The sequence below is a fragment of the Hoplias malabaricus genome, chromosome 5, assembly GCF_029633855.1.
Source record: "Hoplias malabaricus isolate fHopMal1 chromosome 5, fHopMal1.hap1, whole genome shotgun sequence".
Taxonomy (NCBI): Eukaryota; Metazoa; Chordata; class Actinopteri; order Characiformes; family Erythrinidae; genus Hoplias; species Hoplias malabaricus.
Window position 1 is genome coordinate 22,305,445 of NC_089804.1, and position 27,132 is coordinate 22,332,576.

Below are 27,132 nucleotides of genomic sequence, written 5' to 3' on the forward strand. Positions count from 1 at the left end.
ACCCACAAGCTCATGTGGGTTTATTTATCACAGCAGCATGACTTTCCCTCAATCAGTGCAGTCTGTTTGGCCTTGCGCTACACAAACTGAGATTTCCTTAAGTTTTCACAATATTACGTACAATCATGGAACCCTCGCCTGTTACCAACCACCTGCTGAATGTGGAATGATTGCAAAGTGTGAATTAAAAGAAAGCCTTTGTGGTTTATATCGTAGAAGTCTTTGTCCTTTTTAACAAACGTTGCCCTGAGAACAAAACAACCATCCCACCAACTTCATATAACTTGTTTCACAGCTCGGTTTATGAGATGGGAACTACTCACAGCCCACAACATGTAATTTAACCAACCACAGGTTTAATAGATCAGCTTTTTTTAATATTGAAGTCTGGGTAACAGTTCCAGGCCCATTTCAGAGATGTCTTTCGGAGTTTTTCATTAACTCCTCTGTGGAAAACACATTGGAAAAGCAGAGGTATAAATCTGTTGGTGTGTTCTGATATAATTACGATGACTCTGCTGGTCGACAGCGATGGCGGAAGCTCAATCATTGAGGGGTGGTCCATGAGGGCAGTGGGGGTTATCATCTGTGCATCATGCCATTTATTCTGACCACACTACTTCATAATTACCATCAGTGCCTTGGGCATGGGCTCACAAGGCTCTTTAAAGGGTACAGGTCACTGACAAGAGATCAGTTCACCAGCTGGATGTATTTAATAATAGGAATCCTGCAACGTAACACGAACATGAACATGCTATAAACATGTCATCAAAGATGTCGTACTGGTGCTGTCAGTATAACCAAACATATGTACGCACCTGAATATCACACCTGTTTGTGCACTGAGGCACAGTCCTGCTGTCAGAAGGCGCTTTTCCAAAATCATGGTGTTGGGGACCTGTCAGGATTCTGTGATATTTGCAGCTATATTAGCGTCACTACACCCCTTTTACCTGGACTGAGGTTCCTTAAGTGTCAGCACTAGGGTATACCAAGCTACAGTATCTTTGTATGCTGTTACATTCCATTCCATGGGAGCTACACCAGCAGGGACCACTATTCTCCATCCACCAAACTTTACTCTGGCCCCTAAGTTTGTTCCTGACCCAGCTTCTTGTTGGAGGTATATGTAACATTTGTACATTTGTTTGTTCAAATGTGTGGTTCACCTTGTGTTATATAATATACCCACGGTAAAAGCACTGTGGCTGATAGCTGTATTTGGATCTATAGGGACATTTTGTCAATATACACTCAGATTTCTGCTTTATGGCCTTTTAACACTTTATGGCCTTGTTCGTGAGCAGATTAAACACGCAGTTCTGTGTAAATCCATAACACTGATAAAAAAAAAAAACCTCTTGGAAGACAGACACATACAAACACACCAGAGTCACCAGCTGAGGGAGAACGCTGGTGTTAAATACACACACAAGGGTTGTGCAGATCTCTCTGGATTACACATCACCAGAGCCCAGAGAGAGAGTGATTAGCCTCAGTGCTGCTGGAGGAATTAATGCCCACCAGATAATTCACAGAGGCAATATCACCCCTTCTTATTAACCTGATTAGGCGCGGTTAATTTTTGCTGCTGCAGCAAAATCTACAGAAACTGGAGCAGCACCATGCTTGAAAATGCTTTAATCTACTGATATTTAGATCGTGACATCTGATTGTCTCTCCAAACTAGAGGAGAACAGGCCGATAATGAGCGCTGCTCGCTCCTATCAATCAGGTTTAAGGCCTTGTTTACACAAGTAGCTCAAATCTGACTTTGTATCTGAACAGAGCAGGGCATATTGTCTGCAATCTGAACAGCAAAAAGCCACATGTATATATATACGTGTGTGTGTGTGTGTGTGTGTGTGTGAGAAAGAGAGAGAGAGAGAGAGAGAGAGAGAGAGAGAGAGAGTATAGTGCTTCGTGTACCAGTACTATTACCATTAATGTTTCTACATCAGCAAATACAACTATACTCAATCTATACTAATGGCATTTTGGCTCAGTCTAAAAAGAGAAATGCTGAGACCACATACCTGCTCCACACGGATGTCATATTCTCCTTGGATCTTTTTGCCACGAAAGAGTTTGGCCCTGGAAAAGAAAAGAAAAACAATTAAATCAAAATTAATCATCAACTCATCTGACAACAACAGTGGCTCTCCATGCCCAGTGCCAAGTGTTGACTAGATGGGTATAAAGCCCTCAAGCATTGGGCTATGTGGTAGTGGACCTGTATTCTCCACTAGCAGAAACACACCATCAAATAACTTTAAGATGGTTTGGATTCAGGCAAATTCTCAATTTTCATTATTATTTCAGAGGAAACACTGGGCTTCATGGGTGTCTAGAAATATTTCCCATGGAGCAGTCCATGGAGAATTCAGCTTAATGTAGAAGGTATTATCAGCCCCTGAAAAGCAAGAATGAGAGAGAGAGAGAGAGAGAGAGAGAGAGAGAGAGAGAGAGAGAGTCCGTCTTTTCACGGCTCGACGCTGATAAAAGCGGGCCATATTTCACAACAAGCTCAAGGGGAGATTCGTATCACGTCCTTTAGAGTCCAGAGACATGTTGATAATTGGAGCTGCATGAAAATAAGCCTCCTCTGAGACGTGAATGGACTTCTGCAGCTGTCAGAAACCAGGTGCTAGCGCACAGGACAGAGTCTGGATAAACAATGCTGCCATCTCCTGGAAGTCTGCTGAAACGTCTCCATTTAAGGCCTCCAGGGTCTAATATTCACCTAATTTACCTCATTCAGATTTATATTATATCTCACATCTGATTAATAAACTTTGAGAATTCCAGGCGGCAAAGTGTATCTTAAGGTAGAATGGTTAAAAATGAAAAAGAAACACGAAATTGTAGCCTAAAGGCTCAAATCTACTGCTGAGTTACAGTACTGTTACTGCAGTGCTGAGGTTGGCTTCTTTTTAAATGTTTAATTCCACCTTAAATGATGCAGCATGTAATTTGAAGACTAACTTTAACTTGCATAATTTAAGAACATGTCCCATTTGTAGCCTAAATACTAACATTTAAAGGTGAAATACTAACATATTCCATTCCACCTTAAATACTACAGCATTTAAGGTTGGGGGGAGGCTTTCTACTGACGTGCAGACTGACCAATTAAATGTTTACAGAGAAGGTTATCGACCAATAACGGTAGCGCTACAGTCAGACCGTCCAATCAGAAGATTTTAGGCTAGTTCACCACGCCCCCTTCTCACTCAAGCGAACCAAACGGAGTAGGGGAGAGCGGGACTAGTTTGTGAACGAAACTTCTCGAAATTCTATGTAAGCTCTAGAAAAACAAAATGCCGGACGTTTGTGAAATTCCGGCCAGACATTTTTTTAAGTCTAAAAAAGAGGACATGTCCGGGTAAAAGAGGACGTCTGGTCACCCTAACCTTAAATACTTCAGCATGACTTTGTAGCCTAAAGACACAAAGCTAAGATTAACTTTGTACCACCCCTTCCACTCCATCTCCACTCCAATGACACACTAAATGCTACACTGTTTAATGTGGAACAGAAGTGTAAGAAAACAACTTCAGCTCCCTACATTTTCCCATTTAAAGGGAACATAAAATTTGAAGAAATCTCCTCATCCACTTCATCAAATTTAATTTAGGATGGAGCATAAAATTGATATAAAAACTGATATAAAACAGCAAATACACACTTGGCACTATGCTGCAAAAGCTAAATACTAATTAGTCTACCCTCAGGCAGATTAATTAGAGTCAAAATCTAATTATGGTTTAAGAAAGCAAGTGTTGTTAGTCCATGTTTTTAAAACCATTAATTAACAATGCAACCTTCATTAATCCAGGTTATTTATTTTCTTGTGCAGATTATAGGTCTGTATTAAATCGGTGCAGCTATGAGCCACATTTCACTGTTGGCTGCACCTGTGACTTAGAGTAATTAAATTAAGCCCCTGGCTATAATTCACACTAACCTTCTTTCCAGAATTTAGCATTTTTCAGGGTTGAGCAGTTGGCCGTTAGAAAACCAAGTGACAAATCATTATTGAGATACAGATGTGGTTAAAGACTAAATTAATCAAACCACATAATCACAACATTAATAGCATCAGGGTCAAGAAATATGAAGCAGTTTCAGAATACGAATTAATGAATGAACGAATGAATGGATGAATGAGAAAAACACATTCAGAATGGTTTATTGTAGAGATAATGAATGAATGAGTGAGTTGTGACTTCACATAAATAGTCTAGTTTTATCAAAATCAACAGACGTCCTCTTCAGTATCTAAGAAATGTACAAAGCAAATCATGAGTTTTTGAAGCTCAGAGTTGAACGTCCTACTCATGTACACAGCACCTATATGGGACCATCAGGGAGTTACGTAAGCAATGCATCTGCTTCATTAGGACACATCCAGCTGCAGAGGAGGATACAGGAGATAATCTATGTGGAGCGCACACACACACACACATAAACACACTATTTGGCCGACAGAAAAAAGTCCCTATTTATCATTAATGTATTAAGTTAAATATAACCTTCGTCTGTCTGACTGTTTGTTTATGTATTTCAAAATGATTTATTCCACTCAATAAATAGAAACTCCATTACAGAATTGTAGTGCAGGGAATTCTGGAGATCCCAATACATTCAAACCCCCACAACCTCATCCACAGCCCACACACACCTCCAAAACCCTTTGATTCACACAACACTACACTAACCCTGCGTTTCAACTGGAAGGCTACTCTAATGCCCAGTGAAGGTCTGACCTCACTGACCTCTCTGTCTGCTATCATCAAACACTCAACACACGACAACATCAGGAAAACTGCTCCACTTCATTACATCTATCAAAGAGACAGGCATGAGGAAAACAGTCTAACACCTGCAGAACGATTTACCACCTTCCAAATCGGCACATGTTTCTTCTATACTTTGAGATCTGGACGGATACCTTCTCCTTCATATTGCAAACGCAATAACCTAGGACACATAATAACACAGATAATGGTACATGGTACATTTCTAAAGATACAGGATTGGAGACATGATAATAGAGAGATAGATAAAAGGCTCTGAATGGTCCGACTATGATTTGGGAATAGCTTCACTACACTGTTCTCTTCACAAAATCAGTGAAACTGCTGTCCACTGTTATTTTCTTTGAGAACGGAGCGTTCAGGTACAGATAGTTACCTCTAAGTCCTTCCTTTTACAACATGGCCTTAGCTGGGATATTTTCTCATTGCAATTCAGCAGCCAGAGAATTCATTTTTCAAACAGTTCTTAAAAAACTTCTCTTGTATCTGTCAAAGCACCAGATCTATGAAGGAAGGTAAAATCTTTCATATTTCATTCCAAAAGTTAAAGGGAAGCTCTTCTTTGGAGTGATGTAGCTCCGGCCTGTATCTTGATGAACGTGCGCGATAATAAGGTGATAATAAACAGTTTTGTACAGTTCTCCCATTACTGCACCTACATTAGCTTCATTGCTTTAATCCACAAGCATAAATTATGTGCCATGTACATAATGAACTGCTGAACTGGGTTCAGCTGCGAGGACCTAAATCATAAATACACCTGTCAGTGCTACTATTAAATGTTGCTCTGTTCCTTTTGGCCTCACCCTGGGCACTTTCACCCAGGACTGAAGACAATCCGCAGCAGAAAGGATGACAGGGCATCGCCTCTCATTTTTAAAATGTCCCGGTGTGTGAAGGTGAGCAGCGAAGCAGACAGAGGCAGTGCAGTGGCTGCTGATTTGAATCTGTAATCTCAGAGAGTTTGACCGATCACGACTCAAAGGGCATTACATTTTCTGCTGACAGATGCCATTACTGGTCATTCTCAAATTTGCAGATGCGGCAACATTCCTGCACACTGACCAACACCAGAGAGATGTAAATTCTGTCTCATTGTAAACAAGTTAGAAAAGGTCTATGGGCTTTAAAAACATGATCATGACGTTTTTTGCACAAAATCACTCTCTCAAAGAGATCTCACCAGCTCTGTTCTCACCAGGTTCAGTCCCTTAAAGAACGAGCCGTTTAAGGGCTCTGTCACTTTTATACAAATGAGCTGTTGCTGACCACGCTCCACTCATCAGTAGAGACCCAAGTGGAGATACAATAGCATGCAAAAAGTGAATTTTGCATATGTCCTCTTTAGTGGGCGGTACGGTGGTGCAGCAGGTTAGTGTCGCAGTCACACAGCTCCAGGGTCCTGGAGGTTGTGGGTTCGATTCCTGCTCCCAGTGACTGTCTGTGAGGAGTGTGGTGTGTTCTCTTTGTGTCTGTGTGGGTTTCCTCCGGGTGACTGTCTGTGAGCAGTGTGGTGTGTTCTCTCTGTGTCTGTGTGGGTTTCCTCCGGGTGACTGTCTGTGAGGAGTGTGGTGTGTTCTCTCTGTGTCTGTGTGGGTTTCCTCTGGGTGACTGTCTGTGTGGAGTGTTCTCCCTGTGTCTGTGTGGGTTTCCTCTGGGTGACTGTCTGTGAGCAGTGTGGTGTGTTCTCTCTGTGTCTGTGTGGGTTTCCTCCGGGTGACTGTCTGTGAGGAGTGTGGTGTGTTCTCTCTGTGTCTGTGTGGGTTTCCTCCGGGTGACTGTCTGTGTGGAGTGTGGTGTGTTCTCCCTGTGTCTGTGTGGGTTTCCTCCGGGTGACTGTCTGTGTGGAGTGTGGTGTGTTCTCTCTGTGTCTGTGTGGGTTTGCTCCGGGTGACTGTCTGTGTGGAGTGTGGTGTGTTCTCTCTGTGTCTGTGTGGGTTTGCTCCGGGTGACTGTCTGTGTGGAGTGTGGTGTGTTCTCTCTGTGTCTGTGTGGGTTTCCTCCGGGTGATTGTCTGTGTGGAGTGTGGTGTGTTCTCCCTGTGTCTGTGTGGGTTTCCTCCGGGTGACTGTCTGTGAGGAGTGTGGTGTGTTCTCTCTGTGTCTGTGTGGGTTTCCTCCGGGTGACTGTCTGTGTGGAGTGTGGTGTGTTTTCCCTGTGTCTGTGTGGGTTTCCTCCGGGTGACTGTGTGTGAGCAGTGTGGTGTGTTCTCTCTGTGTCTGTGTGGGTTTCCTCCGGGTGACTGTCTGTGAGCAGTGTGGTGTGTTCTCTCTGTGTCTGTGTGGGTTTCCTCCGGGTGACTGTCTGTGAGGAGTGTGGTGTGTTCTCTCTGTGTCTGTGTGGGTTTCCTCCGGGTGACTGTCTGTGTGGAGTGTGGTGTGTTCTCCCTGTGTCTGTGTGGGTTTCCTCCGGGTGACTGTCTGTGTGGAGTGTGGTGTGTTTTCTCTGTGTCTGTGTGGGTTTGCTCCGGGTGCTCCGATTTCCTCTCAAGGTCCAAAAACACACGTTGGTAGGTGGATTGGTGACTCAAAAGTGTCCGTAGGTGTGAATGTGTGAGTGTGTGTGTTGCACTGTGAAGGACTGGTGCCCCCCCCAGGGTGTATTCCCATACATACTTTTGGATACAATATTATTCCCAAGAACAGTGCAAATCTATCACATGCTTTTGCAGCTTTTCCATCACTTTTTCCTGATGAAATGAATTAAACGTGAAATAATTTGGCGTTGTACATTAACCCCTCTGTGACAGTAAACCCAGTAGTGCACTAGGCCCAGAGCGGCAGGCTGCCATTCCAGCGCCAGAGGAGCAGTTGCGGGTTTGGTGCCTGGCTCAAGGGCATCTCAGACATGGACTGAGGGAGGAGAACAGTACCGCCCCCCAGTTTTCCTACCAGCCGTGGGAATTGAACCAACAACCTATCAGTCCTAAGTCCTCTTCTCTAACCATTAGGCAACGGCTGCCACGTCTGTTGTGTGATGGAACTCATAACGAATAATGTGACAAAAAAGCAGAATATTTTAATTTTGAAATGCAATTATATGTTACACAGAAAGATGCTTTAAATATGATTTGCATCTAACACTTCATTTCACAAGAAGAGCTTTGAGAGCTGTAATATTTGGACAGATTAACTATATTAAACTATATTAACTGGTCTTCTGTGATGTTTCACATTCAGCTACTGATGAAGTTATCATTGACGCTTTTGACCTGATCCTCCCCAGCATTTTTATTTTTTATTTTTTTATTAATGAACTGATTACAGTTTCCAGCACCCTTCAATGTCCCAGCCGGATAAAAAAGAGGAGTATGACAGGGTTTGCTTTTCTGCTCCATTACCTTTTGGTCGCTCTTTAGAAAATGCTGTCAAGCTCTGTGTGCAATTTATGTCGTCAGCTCTAGTGTCTCTTTGAAAAGCTGGAGATTATTCCTCTGGAAAGAGCGAGCATTGAGTAAAGGAAGCGGTCATGCATAGACAAACATGGCATAAAACATCGGGAAGGGGCAAGGACTCTCAAAGTGAAAGAAATACCTTAGAAATGGTAATATATGCTGTTTTATTCAAAAGAGGCTCGGAAGCATGAGATTATGGAGGCTTCATTTCCCTTTCATGATGGCACTCGTTCTTGTAGACGCACCACTTTACCGTGGGCAGCACTGTGTCTCCATTTTGTTGATTTTATATATATATTTTTTAACATCAGCAAAGCGGAAACAAACCTGATTACTACCCTTCATTGATACCCTTCAGAAACTGGATCTCCACAGTTATTTGGACAAATAGGGTACTGAATGTTATTAAAAAACACAGCCTCGGTATTTCTCACCAAACAGTCTGTACAGTCAAAGCTAAACTAATGTTAAACATGGCCACCCACATATGGGGGACCCGCTCTTTGGAGCATAAGGTGGGTCATTACACGGGCTACACAACGATTGGATTTTTCATCCTGTGTGTTTTTTTTTAATAATCAATGATCACATTCCTTAATATTACGTTGTAAAAATTGTATAATGAATAAATACTCTTTTATTTAACAGAAACAATATCAGATTGGGGCGGCACGGTGGCGCAGCAGGTAGTGTCGCACAGCTCCAGGGACCTGGAGGTTGTGGGTTTGATTCCCGCTCTATATGACTGTGAGGAGTGTGGTGTGTTCTCTCTGTGTCTGCGTGGATTTCCTCCGGGTGACTGTCTGTGAGGAGTGTGCTGTGTTCTCCCTGTGTCTGCGTGGGTTTCCTCCAGGTGACTGTCTGTGAGGAGTGTGGTGTGTTCTCCCTGTGTCTACGTGGGTTTCCTCCGGGTGACTGTCTGTGAGGAATGTGGTGTGTTCTCCCTGTGTCTGCGTGGGTTTCCTCCGGGTGACTGTCTGTGAGGAGTGTGGTGTGTTCTCCCTGTGTCTGCGTGGGTTTCCTCCGGGTGACTGTCTGTGAGGAGTGTGGTGTGTTCTCCCTGTGTCTGCGTGGGTTTCCTCCGGGTGACTGTCTGTGAGGAGTGTGGTGTGTTCTCTCTGTGTCTGCATGGGTTTCCTCCGGGTGACTGTTTGTGAGGAGTGTGGTGTGTTCTCTCTGTGTCTGCGTGGGTTTCCTCCGGGTGCTCTGGTTTCCTCCCACAGTTCAAAAACACACATTGGTAGGTGGATTGGCGACTCAAAAGTGTCCGTACGTGTGTGTGTGTGAGTGAATTTGTGGTGCCCTGTGAAGGACTGGCGCCCCCTTCAGGGTGTATTCCCACCTTGTGCCCAGTGATTCCAGGTAGGCTCTGGACCCACCACGACACTGAACTGGATAAGGGTTACAGATAATGAATGAATGAATGAATATCAGATTGGAATTTGAAGGGAATTTGACATTGTAGAGAATACTACACAAACCCTGAGAAACTGAGCGGGCAAAAACATTCATTTGATTTACAGCAAGGTTTAAGATGAAAATGTAAAAAAAAAAAAAACTTTTTCTGTCCAGACTGTATTCCAGAATCCCTCTGAGCGATGGAGGCAATATCATACTCATTTCTGAGCCTCTGAAAAAAAACATATATCCATCTCTGATCCCTGAGTTCAACAGCATTCTTAGTCATATCTGGATACAAATGAGTACAGGCGATATGTGACGATAAATCACATCTAGATTCCGGGAGAAACATCTGGCTTCAAACGGGGCACAGACGGCTGCTGTAGGCAGATCATTATGTTGGTATTTTTTGTCCATTTCAAAAGCAACAAAGCCATGGAGAAAGTAGTAGGACGTTTTGTACATTCACATGTAAACACAGAGTGAACTCATAGAAACCTGTGTTAAAATCTCATTAAATCTCATAAAGTATTACCTCATTGTCACATTTTGTCATATTATACATTCTATATGCAAGTAAAACCAGCACAAACAGTTCTACACTAAATGACCACATCTAAAGCAGCTGCACAGGAGTCCAAAGTTACCATGCCCAATGCCAAGTGCTGGCTAAAGAAATATAAAGGTCCCAGCATTGAGCTGATGAATGGAGAACTTGACTATGGTCCAAAAGGTCAAGATATTTCCCTGTGGCTGATGGCCGAGCACTGCCTGCCCTTGATGTTATAAAATATTTATACATGAATATTCAGCCCAAGGTTATGAATTCCCTGTTGGAGTTTTCTTTTGCAAAATGGAGATGGTATTTTTAGGAGTGATGGCACTAGGAACAACATATACTTAAGCTCTTTATAAATTCCTAAATACTTAAGAAACTGCGTCACTGAAAAACATCTCTAGTCTGTTATGGTGAATAATGTCAAAAAAGTAGAAGGATCTTAATAATGTCCTTTAAGTTGTTTATTGTCTGCGTAGGTTTCCTCCGGGTGACTGTCTGTGAGGAGTGTGGTGTGTTCTCTCTGTGTCTGCGTGGGTTTCCTCCGGGTGACTGTCTGTGAGGAGTGTGGTGTGTTCTCCCTGTGTCTGCGTGGGTTTCCTCCGGGTGACTGTCTGTGAGGAGTGTGGTGTGTTCTCCCTGTGTCTGTGTGGGTTTCCTCCGAGTGACTGTCTGTGAGGAGTGTGGTGTGTTCTCCCTGTGTCTGTGTGTGTTTCCTCCGAGTGACTGTCTGTGAGGAGTGTGGTGTGTTCTCTCTGTGTCTGCGTGGGTTTCCTCCAGGTGACTGTCTGTGAGGAGTGTGGTATGTTCTCTCTGTGTCTGTGTGGGTTTCCTCCGGGTGCTCCGGTTTCCTCCCACAGTCCAAAAACACACGTTGGTAGGTGGATTGGCGACTCAAAAAGTGTCCGTAGGTGTGAGTGTATGAGTGAATGTGTGTGTGTGTGTCTGTGTTGCCCTGTGAAGGACTGGCGCCACCTCCAGGGTGTATTCCCGCCTTGCGCCCAATGATTCCAGGTAGGCTCTGGACCCACCGCAACCCTAAACTGGATAAGGGTTACAGATAATGAATGAATGAATGAAGTTGTTTATTTGGTTTACAGATGGCAGGTGGATCAAGGGAACACGGATATTCTAGAATGACGTGTGGGTCAAAGACTAGGAGTTAAGAAGTCGTCTGGAACGCAGGAAAAACACCACATTTCCAACACTTCAGAACCAGGCCCTTATTTAAGCACTCATGTTCTGATATTCTCCTGCACAGGTTCTTGTCTTTTCTCAATTAACGGAGGAGTGAGAGTGGTCCAAGGACAGGCTAATTAGTCCCCACTAAGAGTCCAGAAACCAGAGAGGAAAAAAATCAATAGCTCAGTTATTATGGCTCCAGTAAGACTAACACTGAGCCACGGCAGAGGCAAAGTCATCCTGAACCTCCTTCTTTTCTGAGGAGACCTGGTCAAACGCATTAGATGTGCGCATCTCTCTTTTTTTAACATGAAATATTCCCTTAAATCAATAATTAGACATTGTCTCCAGTGATTCTTCTTCAGGTATTAAGTCGTCATTATATTCTGGACTAAACCTGTGAGGTTACATTTGTGGGGACCCACTGTATGGAGCATAAACTGGTTTATTCAAGGATGACAAAGCAATCTGGACCTTGCACTTCACAGAGAAACATACAGTCATGTTCTGATGGTAAAATCGACTTATTGCTCCTTTACTCCAGCATTTGTGTGAGTCCTATGCAGCATATTTTCCTATGAAGCATATGCTATTTGCCAGTTCAGATGGCTTTTGAACAGTAACTTTGAAGGGAAAATATGGCTTTGTGTGTGAAAGCAGAGAGGTATTGCCTGCATCCATTTATCTTTGAAGCTTTGTGTGAAGCACATTGTGCGTGTGTTGAACTGCTGCTCGACTAGAGCTCGTGAGCAGAGAGAAAATCAGACTGAAACACCATGAGACTGGCTCTGCTGTCATAAAATGATCAAACTGCTACTCTGCGGATGAAGGCCAACAGAGACACTGACATAGCCTTTAAAAATCTAGATATTACTTCCGTTTGCTGCTATATTCTTTAAATTACTAATTAAATATAATCACACAACCCCATGTGTTTCATTTCATTCGGTTTCATAATTACATTTACATTTCATTTCCATACTATATCAGCTTTATTTATAGTGAAATTTTGGAAGAAAATCAGTGGACTTCCATTTTAAAAAATACCTGTACACCATCTTCCTGACGCTCAAAAGAGAGCGATATCAGGAGGCAGGGACAGAGTCATCGTACCTCACTATGGAAATGCATCAGTCTATAGCAGAGTTGAACCTGAGGGGGCGCTGCAGAGGCAGAACTGACTACTTAACCATTTACAAATATATTTTGGGCGGCACGGTGGTGCACAGGTAGGTGTCGCAGTCACACAGCTCCAGGGTCCTGGAGGTTGTGGGTTTGATTCCCGCTCCGAGTGACTGTCTGTGAGGAGTGTGGTGTGTTCTCCCTGTGTCTGCATGGGTTTCCTTCAGGTGCTCCAGTTTCCTCCCACAGTCCAAAAACACACATTGGTAGGTGGATTGGTGCCTCAAAAGTGTCCGTAGGTGTGAATGTGTGTGTGTGTCTGTGTTGCCCTGTGAAGGACTGGCGCCCCCACCAGGGTGTATTCCCGTCTTGTGCCCAATGATTCCAGGTAGGCTCTGGACCCACCACGACCCTGAATTGGATAAGGGTTACAGATAATGGATGGATGGATATATATTTTCTAATCTTAAGCAAGGCGGATATATTTTATTATTATAAAAACTATAACTGAGCTGGTAATTTAAAAACACTTTAATGCACTTTGTTGTTGGATGGGTTTTGAACTTCATGGCCTTGAATTCTTAATGTTTTCCCAGTGGAGATTTTTCTGAGAGAGCGTCCAGACTATGTGGTCATTCAGCAGGCTCAAATCCAGGCAGAATAGAAGGGTTATCTCTCTAGTGCCTCATTTTCTATATTTTTATTCGTCTGCTGAAAGGAAAAACAACATGTTTGTGTTTTACCTCAGGGCTGAGACCTCTTTTTTTCCCCTTGTTTTGTTTTGTTTGCTTAAAATGGCTGTCTTGGTGGCATCACAATATCTCAGAAAGCCTCTTTCCACCCGCTTGTCATGTGTCCCACTGATTGCAGACTCTTTTTTTTCTGGGATGCATTATGAATGTATTTCCAAGGATAAAATAGGAGAATATCAAGGCAGGAGCTATATTTATCTCTTTTAGCACACATCCTCTCAGAGTTGAGAGATAAATCAAATGTTAGCAAAGCTAGCAATCATGCAGATCATATCAAGCAGTGTGAATTCACATTTGCATTTAGCCACTTCGGCACATCAGTGTTCTCCAACAGATTTTCCAGCTTCTGGAAAAGGAGAATACAGCCAAAATGTAGGATTCAGGCCTGGCAACACAGTAAGAATAACCTCAGGGTTAGCTTACATGTTACGCCTGTTTTGACAGGATCCTTTTCAAAATCACAGCAGCGTGGAGCTCATAGTGATATAAGCGGATGGTTTTGAGCTTCCTGGAGAGAGGCCAAGCATCTTTTCTCTAGCGTTTTAACATGACTATATGTCTAAGAGCTGCTCTATGTTGTAGTATATAATATAACACTTATTTATCCTTGGTTTGTGCTTCACTACAAGGAGTTCTAGACCTCTAAAGTCATGTTTTTATTCACTAGTTGGCATCATAACTTTATTAGGAACAGGGTCTAAGCAGATTTCACTGTTGACAAAATGAACTATGTCTGGAAATAACATATGTGCTAAATAAAAATATTCCATACTCAGTACAAATGGGCATTTTTACCCATGATCAGTGATAGCTCTGTTTCCCAACAGCCAGGAAAAGCACAACAGCACAATAATTTTAGTGCTACAACAGCTTTATACATATTACTGTAAACATGTAATCCGCTTTAGCCTGTATCATTAAAGGTAAATGTTTTAATTCTGTAACGTCCTGACTGTTTTCTTCACCATGTGCTCATGTAGCACATGGCTCTGGTTGTTGTTATTGTCTCTGCCCTAGTCCTGCCTTAGCCCTCTCGTTATTGTCCCCAGGTGTTCCTTGTCAGTGCTCTGTATATATAGTCCCTTTGTTTCAGTGTTCCCTTGTCGGTTACTCTGTTTTTGTGTGTCTCACATGTCTACCCCGGTTCACGGCTGTCTCCTGTCTGTCTTTGGTTAATTCATGCTTTGGTCTTGTCTAGTTTCCATGTATCTACCCATGTTTGTTTTGATTCTGTTAATAAAAATCTTTGCGTTTACGTCCGTCTTCTCGTCCTCCCTGCGCAGCCTGTGACATCACAACCGCAAGCAATTAAAAACATTACGTTTTTGCAGGTTAGCAGTTCACTTGGAAGTGAATGTTATGTTTTGACATTTCAGCAGTGTTTACATGATAATAAAATACTTATTTTGAACAGGAAAATCTATTTTTCCATGATATTAACCCTTTAAAATCAGATTGCGTTTATAAGAATGCTGCAGAGTCACTTGCTGATTTATCAGAGAACGGAGGGTGAAGATAAATGCTTCGCGTAGAGTGAACGGCGATGGGGAAAGAAGAACATCTTTGAATGAATCTCCAGTGCTGTGTCTGTGATGCTTCATCCTATACTCAATTTGCTGAGCAACAAGAACATTTCTCTACAGATTCCTCAGAAAGGTCACCATTATTCTTATCAGGTCTTATTTTAGCCTGTGCTTGCTGAACTATTTCAACTGGTCTTCAACCATGTTTTTGTTATAGGTTCACAACATTATTCTCACCCTTTGTGTAATAGATAGAGGGACACAGCTGTATCATTCCCAAAAGAAAAAGCAACGTTCTGAGAAAGGATCTGTGAGATGAACATACCTCAGCTAACAGATTTACAATGACCAATAATAAATTATATAAATGTTAATAATATAAACCCCCTTGGGAATATTGAGACTCTGCATTGAACCCAGTAGGCAGTGAAAACATATTGTAGCAGTGCTATACACACACACACACAAACACACACATACACACACACACACACACACAGGCAGTTTGTGGTTAGGTGCCTTGCTCTAGAGCAAATCAGCCATGAATATTGAAGGAACAGATGGCACTGATCTACTGATGGCACAGATACACCATCTACATTTTTTCTTGCTGGTCCAGGACCTGTGACCTTGCAATCTCAAGTCTCTTTCTAGCCACAGATTTCAGAGCTGAATAACAGTGGTGACATAACGAGTGTCGATCAATTTATAGACAAACCTCTGAAAAGTGCTGCAGGTTCAGAAGTAAGAAAATAGAGCCTAGTAATTTAGTGCTAGGAATGTTTTTGCAGGTCTCTGTGTGCTTATTTCAATGGTTTACACTGTGGTATATAAAGACAATGTGAAGACAAAGCTAGGCGAACATTTCCTGAGGCCTCCTGCTGAGAAACTTTATTTCAGACCATTTTATACAATGTCTTCCACTGACTGGAGTTGCAGTAAGGACCTGCAAGATGAAAAACAGCTACTCTTATCCCCCCTCACTTTCTAATCCTGCTCAGGGCCTGTGGAAGGACGTGGTAAAGAGTTCCTCCCTCAGATGTATTGCATTGGACTGTTACGGCTGCCGGGGAGAAGTCATTTCTCTCCTGTTGAGAGATTCAACTCCGAGAAAGATTTGGAAGCGGGAAGCTGGAGTTGAGTCAGGGAGAAGTGTCTCACTGAAGCCAGAGATGGTTCTGTAATGTCTTAATGCCTTCAGGCTGAATTATACTTGGGTGTCTCTTTTGTTTCTCTGTTTCTGAGAGCATGTGCAGTTATTATAGAGAGTTAGGACATCGGAGTGTGGTCTGAAACATGAATTTGAGGCATGATGCATTAATATGTGAGGCATTGTCATTGATTTAATGGGAAACAGTCAGTCTGGTGTACAATTTATTCCATCAACATTCAATCTCAGACTGCCTCTTATCACAGAGAGAGCCTCTTATTTTATTACAGTTTTCCAGTCTCTTTTAGCAGGTGATGATTCATTGTCTCGACATCTGTGGAGTAGACAAATGCTTTCATTGTTTTGAGACATGAAGACGCCTGTAAATTGTCCCGTTTTTAATTTTTTTAAAGAATCAAACATTTTACATCGTATTACTGTAAATTAGTAATGCTTTAAAGTACAACTGGCTTTGGGAAGAATTTCAAAATGTTGGAATTCCCATTTAACATCTGATTAGTAAATCCCAATTTTGTACAAACGATTGTGGGACATAACATTCAAATGAAAACACTTAATTCAGACATTAATATTATCTGTTTAATGAGGTACTAATGAGCAGTGGGCAGCTACGGGCGGATTAGGCATAACAAGGTCATTACAAAGACAGCCCTACTATAAAACATTTACCTTGTTTGTTATAACTGTATTCCAGGAAATGTAAGGGTTACAAACCTCTAAAAGATAGGAGTGATGTACAGATGCTGCTACCATTTTAAACTGATTGAACTTTTGTATTTCAAATCAAGCAGAACTGAATAATTAATTTGATTAGAAAGTTGGATGCAGACTGCTCCGCATGGCCGTTACACTCCTCAGAAATGACTCACACTAATAAAGCTAAGGGAATCCTGTCGTTTCAAATAGATTTCAAGATGAGGAATGCTAATATCATTAGCCAAACAAAGTCAGGGACAGTTGTTTTGGTAAAATGGCTGATGGAGGCTGTAATTCTCTGCCTATTAGGTTTCAGCTCCATTTGGATATCAGACTTTTACTTGATACGTTTAAGCTCCTCAGCAGTTTGCAGGTAAATATCCCGATGTGTGGAAGGATTCAAGATATAATCTGTGAGTGTGTGCCAGTCTGCAGCACTTAGTCATTGATTTCTTAGGGAAAGTCAGGGTGAGACGGTTTTTCAATAAAGTAATTGCTGCAGCGTCCAAAGTGTTGGCTCTATCACCAGAGATCATTGGTTCTGCTTCAGATATTAAACGCTGGAAGAAAGCAAAAGTTGCTTTGCTCTTTCTCTCACTATCACATAAGACAGCACAAGTGTCTGTTGATATGAAAGATCTGGATAGCTCGGTAGTATTCTCCTGCAAGTGTGTTGAGCTGTCCAGTGGAGCTGCATTAGCGGCAGGTCGAAAAGAAGCAGTGGCTGGCTATACATATCTCTGGGGAAGCATGTGCTTCAGTGTCGTTAGCAGAGTACAAGCTAACGGGTGGAACTGAAAAGAGCTAACAATAGGGGTGATTATGGTATACTTTCCTACTTTAGCTGAAAACACAGATTTAGCCTGAGATCCATGAATTTATCTTTATCCTCACTGAGTGGTCATGTCCAGGCTTGTGGACGTAGAAATGTGTCACGAAGCAGACGAGCCCCAGGCTTCAGCAGAGCCACTGTGTCATTGAAAGAGCCGCATTAGCTCTAAATAGGGACAAATACTGTTGTGGGCAAAATTTAATTACTCTGTAAAAGCCCATGTAAGAAAGGCCAATTATGTGAGAGGAGCGGAAACACGTGAGCTGTTTAATCGCATTACAGCAAATTGAAGTCTCAGCAGTCTGACAGATTGTAAACATATTCACTAACACGTTCACATTTTCTGGAAATCATTTTTATTACCTTTTATTAAACCAGAAAAACCAATATCCTTTGGGATTAAGCACCTCTTTTAAAGGAGCATCCAGGCCAAGAATGCAGCAACACCTATACCTCCATAATTCATATTCCATACATCAATGAGTCTCTAGGGTGTTAGTCCAGTATTATATGTCAACAATCTCACAGTCTTGTTATTAGCTGTAAAAATGGGGTTGTACAAAATACAACCTGTTCAACATTGCTTCAGACAACAACACATCAACTCATCAGTTAGAATGACAGAACTAAAACACTACATGCATTAAATGCTGATTTTAAAGACTAGGGTTCGTAAAGTATGTTAGCTAGCTAGTTCCAGCGCTAATATAGCTTTCTTGCTAACACAACTACTTACTAGGCAAGTGATGGAGGAAAACACAAACTGGCCAAATAAGTTTAGTATGTAATATCTGATACACCCAGGCCACTAGGTGTCAGTATAACATTTTATGTTTCAAAATGTAAAGAAAAATCATTGGAATAATGACTGATTGCTACAATAAACACCATGCTAACTGTTATCTATCTGTCCATTAGACTGAAATGAATGTCCCGTTATTTGAAGTCATACTGAACCTGAACTGCAGACTTTGGTCAAGTGCTAAACATCCTCAGAAAAGCAATTATATCCAGCAGTAAAATCTCCATTTGAATCACCAGGAAGAATGCAGCAACAGCTATAACCTCCATAATTCATATTCCATACATCAATGCTTCATTTAAAATGCTGAAAATTAACGGGGCATTCTTTTACAAATTTTTACTATAAATTTAATGTTTTAAACCTCAGTAAAAAAAATCCAAGCAGATGAAAAGTCCTCGACCCCTTAATTTCAGCTTAAAAATCCCAAATGTAAACAGAGCAATTTGGAAAGCCCTCTGTGGCGTTTAGTGGCTGGATAGCGCTAAATCCTCTGTGTTAGTTGAGGTTAACTGCTGGTGACATTATGGGCTTTGATTTGAACAGAATCTCCAGCTGATGAGCCCAATGAGATGTAGCTTAAATCTCAGAGGGGTTTGTACAGCTGTGTTCCAAAGTTATTGGACCAAGCACACAGAGATCACAGTTCCACCGGTTCATGGCCCAATGCAGCTTTTTTATTCATGTCAGTGCTTGGCATTGTAAATAATGATGTTTGGCTCATGTGCAGCTGCACCAGAGCATCTCATTTCATTTCTTGTAAAGAGTGTGTGCACTATGAAATATGTGCACTATTAAATATATGTCCACAGTTACAGTTGCAGCAGATGCATTTTACTGGTCTACCCAAATATATCAGCTACAATGGATTCTGACTCCTATTTTACCACGTAGATGCAACACTAGGGTGCATCTCCATAGCTCTAAACACTGCCCTTGCTCTAGTGATGTGTTTTTCCATGGCATATGACTCCCTCTGCTCTGCTGGTTAAAGGTGAGCCGCCTGGCCTTCATGTCAAATAAATATAATCCATGCTATGAGCCCACTCACCATTCATTCTCCTCGTCCAGGCTCCTGAGGGCAGGATTGTGGATGGAAATCTGTGAGAGGAGTGTGAAAGAGTGCTCGGAACAGCAAGACGTGACCTATTTAAACAGAACTGCTCCTGTGGTGCATCCATGGAGTGTGACAACAGCACAGGGAGGCATTAGCCCAGCTTTCCTAATCCTATGCTAATAAACCCAAAGCAGAAAAACAGCCCATTAGGCAGTTCAAAGCAGAAGAACTGGGAAATAGCTGGAACAGCAGTGTAGCCTCATAAACTGTGGAAAGGAGAGTGTGGCCCAAGCTGTTTGCTTTAATGTGGACACAAGAACTTTCACCTTTTCAAAGTTAACAGCATAAAATCAAGATTTTATCAATGTACCAATGATATAATGGTCAGCTAGTATGACCCTGCTGGATGATCAACTAAAATAAATCCAGACTAGCATAAAACAGCATAATGAACCAACTAAGGCTATCCTAGACCAGCATAAACCGGAATACAATCCAATAACTATTTTCCACACAGAACAATGGCTATTTCAAACTTTATTTTGAGCCCTGTATGGTACAATATCTTTAACTAAGTATTTATTTAACTTTATTTTGTAGAATTAAAGACTGTTATGTCTCTCGTGAAGTAAAAACTGTTTTATTAGCCAATAGTTACAGTGTATATGAGATGGAGTCAAAATACTGAGATTTATAGGTGGCTTTAGTGCTAAGAGAGGGAATATATAAAACTGAAAATGCTATAAAACCAATAATGACACATTTAATAGGCTCTATGTATGTGTTTATAGGCCTGAGGCTATCTCAGGTGGAGACATGGCCTGAAAAAACGGAAGTGTGCCCTACTGCCGACATTCAAATCCCAGCTGTGCTCTGTGCTCGAGGTCAGAGGCCACAAAGACAGCAGCAGCTTGTATTCATCTGGGAAACAGCAAGTACATTTCCCTTCTCACAAATGGACTGAAGATATGTCGATGCATATGAGTCTAGTCTTGAGTCTCTAGAGTGTTAGTCCAGTATTATATGTCAACAATCTCACAGTCTTGTTATTAGCTGTAAAAATGGCATTGTGCAAAATACAACCTGTTCAACATTACTTCAGACAACAACACATCAACTCATCAGTTAGAATGACAGAACTAAAACACTACATACATTAAATGCCGATTTTAAAGACTAGGGTTCGTAAAGTATGATAGCTAGCTAGTTCCAGCGCTAATATAGCTTATATGCTAACACAACTACTTACTAGGCAAGTGATGGAGGAAAACACAAACTGGCCAAATAAGTTTAGTATGTAATATCTGATACACCCAGGCCACTAGGTGTCAGTATAACGTTTTATGTTTCAAAATGTAAAGAAAAATCATTGGAATAATGACTGATTGCAATGGACACCATGCTAACTGTTATCTATCTGTCCATTAGACTGAAATGAATGTCCCGTTATTTGAAGTCATACTGAACCTGAACTGCAGACTTTGGTCAAGTGCTAAACATCCTCAGAAAAACAAATATATCCAGCAGTAAAATTTGAATCATCAAGAAGCACACTTTACACTCTCTCAGCTCCCCCAGCAGCTGCAGTATGTCTGAAATGGTGCAAATGTTCCTTTACTTTTACAGCTCAAATAACTTTTCTTTTCCAAAGGCTGCATTCAGCTCCCGCAACAATCTGAGGTCATTACATGCTGCAATTAGCGCTTCTGTGTTCAGCTCCAAACCACTGGCCAAGAAAAAAAAAGCTAAAGCTGTGAATTCATTTACAATCCATTTGGTCCCTGTGCATTTAACTTCACTTTCACTTCTTTTCTGTAGTGGGCATTTACAGCAGGCATTTCAACAGAGTCCAGTCAGGGGGTCTTGTTAGAAATGTACATGAACTTCTCACCTTAATAAAAGAGGCTATCACATAAATAACCAGCAGAAATGCAGTTATTTTGAAAACACACAAACTCCAGAGGGCCTTTAAGAAGATTATGGCCAAAGAAACATAATGCAAGAGGTCGGATTTATTTTATTTTTTATTTATTATTATTTATTTTTATTTTTTTTTTTTTGTGTACAGAGCAGTAAAAGACTATAATTGCTGTCTAAAGCTCATGTATCTCCAAAACAGTAAATGCTATAAAAAAAAGTAAAATTATATTAACTTTCATTTGAAATTCTTCTTCCTCTTCTTTGACAGCGACAATATGTAATTTAGACTATAAAATAATTATATGATTATGATTTTAAAAGTGATCTTCAATCAGAGTCAGAGACCTTTGAATGTAAACCTATTAGATTACACTTAAAATCAATGGTATATTTAGATCAGGTAGGGGAGGAAATCCACACAGACACAGAGAGAACACACCACACTCCTCACAGACAGTCACCCGGAGGAAACCCACACAGACACAGGGAGAACACACCACACTCCTCAAAGACAGTCACCCGGAGAAAGCCCACGCAGACACAGGGAGAACACACCACACTCCTCACAGACAGTCACCCGGAGGAAACCCACACAGACACAGGGAGAACACACCACACTCCTCACAGACAGTCACCCGGAGAAAGCCCACGCAGACACAGGGAGAACACACCACACTCCTCACAGACAGTCACCCGGAGGAACCCACGCAGACACAGGGAGAACACACCACACTCCTCACAGACAGTCACCCGGAGGAACCCTCGCAGACACAGGGAGAACACACCACACTCCTCACAGACAGTCACCCGGAGGAACCCTCGCAGACACAGGAAGAACACACCACAGGAACACACCACAGGAACACACCACACTCCTGACAGACAGTCACCCGGAGGAAACCCACGCAGACACTGAGATAACACACCACACTCCTCACAGACAGTCACCCAGAGCGGGAATTGAACCCACAACCTCCAGGTCCCTGGAGCTGTGTGACTGCGACACAACCATCTCAAACAGTTTCTCTTATGACCTCTTGGTATTCCTGGATAAACAAAAGTCCAATAAATCAGCTTCCCAGTAAAGAGTGTGGATTGAATTTATATATAAGGCAAAAAACTCATGTATCTGGCTTATTACTCACTCACTCTCTCACTCACTCACTTTCACTTATTGCACCAGAAGGGGCGCCCATCTCACATATTCCATTTAGGGACTGCTTCACAGGAGAATGCTATTGTGCTTTACATCAGTGCTTGTTCTCTAAAGGAAGGGCTTACGCCCTTTGGCAGATTCATCCCAGTTTCTGTTTTCCAGCTCTGAGAACTAGATAATAATCCAATGCTGAGCGGGAAATTCATTTTAGAGCTGAACTATAGTGCACTCTCTTTTTTATAAATTTAATGCAAACCCAATCAACATTTAAGTTTGCTGCATACTTCTATAATACACATACTATATTCATTCGCTTTCCATGGTGGTGTGCCAGTTTGATAATATGTGGCAGGCTCTGTGTTATGAAACGTCTTTGCAGGTGGAAAGGTTAAGAAATCAATCCTGCTTTTTAGAGGTTAACCCATAAAGGTCAACTCTGTCCACTCATTCATCACTGGGACAGAGATCCAAATGGCTGTTCTGTTTTACCCCTAATGGGAACATAGCAATGCGTCATTTTATCACTCAGGTAGGTCGCTTCTGTTTATTTTGTCATGCTTTATGCTGGAACTAAAGCTTTAAAGGCAGGCCCCATGTCTCTTTTGAGTCGGGTATGTGTCTCAGAGCGTGACGACACTATCCACTGCATCCTTTTTGCATGAGTATTTTACAGTGACTTACTGCCTCACTGCAAGCTCATCCGAGGTCTATCTGCTCAGTGCCGGTGGTCTGATCTTTGGCTCCGTTTTCCTAATTACTTTCTCTGCATGTGTTCAGTCGAGTGTGAGGCCTGAACATATGTGTGATGTAGGAGAACTCGATAAAACCCACATGAAGGATGCAGATAGCCAGAAAGTGGTGTATGTGTGTAGATAGAAATACAGATAGATAGACGTGTGTATGTGTTCTTTTTAATCTTAAGCATCAGGTAAGTTAACCATTGGAGGGCGGCGCAGTGGCGCAGCAGGTAGTGTCGCAGTCACACGGCTCCAGGGGCCTGGAGGTGAGGAGTGTGGTGTGTTCTCCCTGTGTCTGCGTGGGTTTCCTCCGGGTGACTGTCTGTGAGGGGTTGGTGTGTTCTCCCTGTGTCTGTGTGGGTTTCCTCCGGGTGACTGTCTGTGAGGAGTGTGGTGTGTTCTCCCTGTGTCTGCGTGGGTTTCCTCCGGGTGACTGTCTGTGAGGAGTGTCGTGTGTTCTCTCTGTGTCTGTGTGGATTTCCTCCGGGTGACTGTGAGGAGTGTGGTGTGTTCTCTCTGTGTCTGCATGGGTTTCCTCCGGGTGCTCCGGTTTCCTCCCACAGTCCAAAAACACACATTGGTAGGTGGATTGGCGACTCAAAAGTGTCCGTGTGTGTGAGTGAATGTGTGTGTGTGTCTGTGTTGCTCTGTGAAGGACTGGTGCCCCCTCCAGGGTGAATTCCTGCCTTGCGCCTAATGATTCCAGGTAGGCTCTGGACCCACCACGACCCTGAATTGGATAAGGGTTACAGATAATGAATGAATGATGAATAAAGTTAACCATTGGTTATTTTTTGGGAGCTGAAAAGAATGCCTTAAAAATGACGAAAGGTAGATTAATTAGTTTATGTTCTGACATAAACAAGTGACAGTCACTCTTCCTTTCTAGAGACTGGCATCAATTTCACAAGAGAAACGTCAGCCTTCCAGAAGCTCTAGTTATGCCACTGTCACTTCTTTTGTCTAACTAATGTGCCACGGCTGTTTTGGTAAAGCTTTTCCAGACAGACTTCACAGCTACAACAGTGTCTCATATTTGCATGGGTTACATCTTTAGAACGCATGATTTCAATCTTGTCTAATATGATTTGACCTCTAGCAGGATGTTAGCGTCTCTTACTGTTCTGAGTAATCCAGCTTGACAAGGCCAGGCCAGTTTTAGCAGCTGAAAGCACATGTAATTAGACACATTGAATCAGCCAAGTTTGGTGCCTGTCTTTACAGAAAAACAATGTCCTCCCCAAAGTGTGGTTGGACTTAATTGTGTGGATTTGGCTGAGAGCATAAAAAATAGTAGTAGTATTAAGCTGTGATGAGAATCAAGATATTGGTCGATGAAATGACCTCAAAAAATGGAAAGAAAACATTGTTCAGTCTCGTAATAAAGCTACAAAAATAAATTAGTTCGTTTTTATTAAAACACCCTACGTACCCTAGAGACGATCTTATTCATAACTAAGTTGTAGGTACAAATGCTGTCTGAGTGTCTAAGTAGACACAGTCTGTGGAGCTCTCCTAGGCCTTTAGGGGCTGAACAGAAGGCTTTATATATTAGATTATGAACCAATTTGAATGTGATAGTCACTGTAACACTGATACATACAGAAGGGAATATACAATAACTGTTAGTGGTCTATTTAGAAGGGTCAGAATATCATAACATTGGAAATCCCATAGGGGAGCTAAAAGATGTTAGCATTATTACATATTGACCAGACCTTTATAATTCACTCATGGTCATGGTTCACCATTGAAATATGAGTCATCCCCTTCCACCCCCCAAAATGTGTCTTAAAGGTGCTTTAAACACACTGTGTTGTCTCAGGATTACTGTACATGAAGTAACACTTTCCCTTGATTTGCCACCACTTTGAAGCTAAAATAAATTTCCATAAAACACAAACAAACCAACAAATCTTCATTAAACAGCACAGACAGACCCTGGTAAACATCCAGAGACTACACCCCTCCCAAGGTTATTATGTTGTTATTCAATATGCCGGCTGGCCGTGAGAGAGCTGCACAATGACGAAGCACAACTATCAGTGAGATGCTAGCTCCAGAAATAAAGAGGCTGAGATTCCAACTGGGAAGGGGACATGTCTCATTACTCATGCAGCCTTCCTGCTTTCGTTAAAATCAAGACGCCGCATTAACCGAGCTAATCTGCATTTGCCTGCGCGAGCCTGCGTCGTGACTTAAAGCTGCGCCAAAAGAAATAACGCATCCCTCTTTACTCTAATTCTCTCCCCTGACGTCCAAACAAGAGGTGGTCCTGATGATACAAACATATCATTAAACCCAGTGCGTTCATTACTGAGGAGAGGCGCTGTGCTCATTAGGACCAGCTGAGATACACTATACGTCCAAATCTCGTAGAGGACAATGTTTCTTCTGGATTCAGGGGGAGTTTGTTGACGGCCTCCATTTCCTGAGAATGCTACGCTAGATGCTGCAACATTGCTTTGAGGATTTGATTACATTAGACGCAGAGCATTATTGAGTTCATGAACCGATGCTGGACTCTGTTGGTCCACTCTGTCCTGTTCTATGGAGCGGTGCATTTGAACACTAGTCACATTAAAGTAGGGTGAAATCACAAAATTACAGGGCCGTCTGGACACTAGCACACAAACGTGATGTGGCCGAAAGTTTATAGACACATACTCATCCAACGTTTCTTCTGAAATGAAAGTTATTTGGCATAAGAACATTGGCAAGGCCCAACTCGTCCCAGGGACTGGATGGTGCTCCGTCAGTCAAGTTGAACTCGAAGGAGCTGAATGACCCATTAGAACGGCAGTTTGGACACTTTTGGACATACGAGGGCGTGTGTTGGTAGAAGTCAAAATGTTATTCTTGTAAGTTCATTTTATCCTCTCAGATCTCTTCAGGGTTTTTTCAAACAGCTCATAAAGGCTCTGTGAGACATGACTTTACCCAGCAACATCATAGAGACCAGGCCTAGAAAGAGCACTTTAAAACCTCATCTATATTCTGCTGCTCTCTCTCTCTCTCTATTTCTCACCCCCCCCTCTCTCTCTGTCTCTATTCTCTCTCTCTTTCTCTCTCTGTCTTTCGTTCTCTCTCTCTCTACCCCCCCTCTCTATATTTCTCACCCACCTCTCTCTCTCTCTGTCTCTATTCTCTCTCTCTCTCTCTCTCTCTCTGTGTCTCTATTCTCTCTCTCTCTCTCTCTCTCTCTCTCTCTGTGTCTCTATTCTCTCTCTCTCTCTCTCTGTCTCTATTCTCTCTCTCTCTCTCTCTCTCTCTGTGTCTCTATTCTCTCTCTCTCTCTCTCTCTCTCTGTGTCTCTATTCTCTCTCTCTCTCTCTTTCTCTCTCTGTCTCTCTCTCTACTCCATCTCTATTCTCTCTCTATTTCTCACACCCCCTCTCTCTCTGTCTCTCTCTTTCTCTCTCTCTCTCTCTCTCTCTCTCTCTCTACTCCATCTCTATTCTCTCTTTATTTTTCACCCCTCTCTCTCTCTTTCTACCCTATTTATCTTTCATCTCTTTTTTCCCCACTCCCTCTCTTTCCCTCACACACTCTCTCTATCATGTGTCCTCTGGAGCAGATACAGAACGACATTTGGTCAGGGAGAGGAAAGCACCTGTCTTTCATCATCTCATTTCCCATCAGCCCCAGCGACCTCCAGATTCCCACAGCGCAGTAGTCCGTGCAGTCCCAGAGTCAGGGGTGAAACTAATAAATAAGGTTTTTAATAAAGTTTAGCTACAAAACGATAATTAAGAGTATTCTCTCAACAGCACTGCATCCTCTGAGTCGGTCTCAAAGACGTCAGTTCTCAAAGAAAGTGGATACGTTTTAAAAATTCTATATTTTTAAGCCAAGCCTGATCCCAGCACAGTAAGTAGAGTCAATAACCATAACCATTTCATAACTATTTCATGTAATGATGCATACTCAGTGGCAATTGTGGGTTAGAGGGCTATAAAGCCTTCAACATTAGGCTGTCTTTGGTGTCTTTAGAGCCTTTAGTGGATA

General features: G+C 42.2%; 1 protein-coding gene across 1 annotated transcript in view; it reads right to left on the reverse strand.

The window, feature by feature from the left end:
- The window catches only part of syn2b (synapsin IIb), an 80,546-nt gene that overhangs the window by 39,692 nt on the left and 13,722 nt on the right, over window positions 1-27,132 (reverse strand). The window contains exon 2 of the mRNA XM_066670334.1: window positions 2,040-2,097. Within this exon, the coding sequence (XP_066526431.1) occupies window positions 2,040-2,097 (58 nt within the window). The remainder of the gene's footprint in view (window positions 1-2,039; window positions 2,098-27,132) is intronic.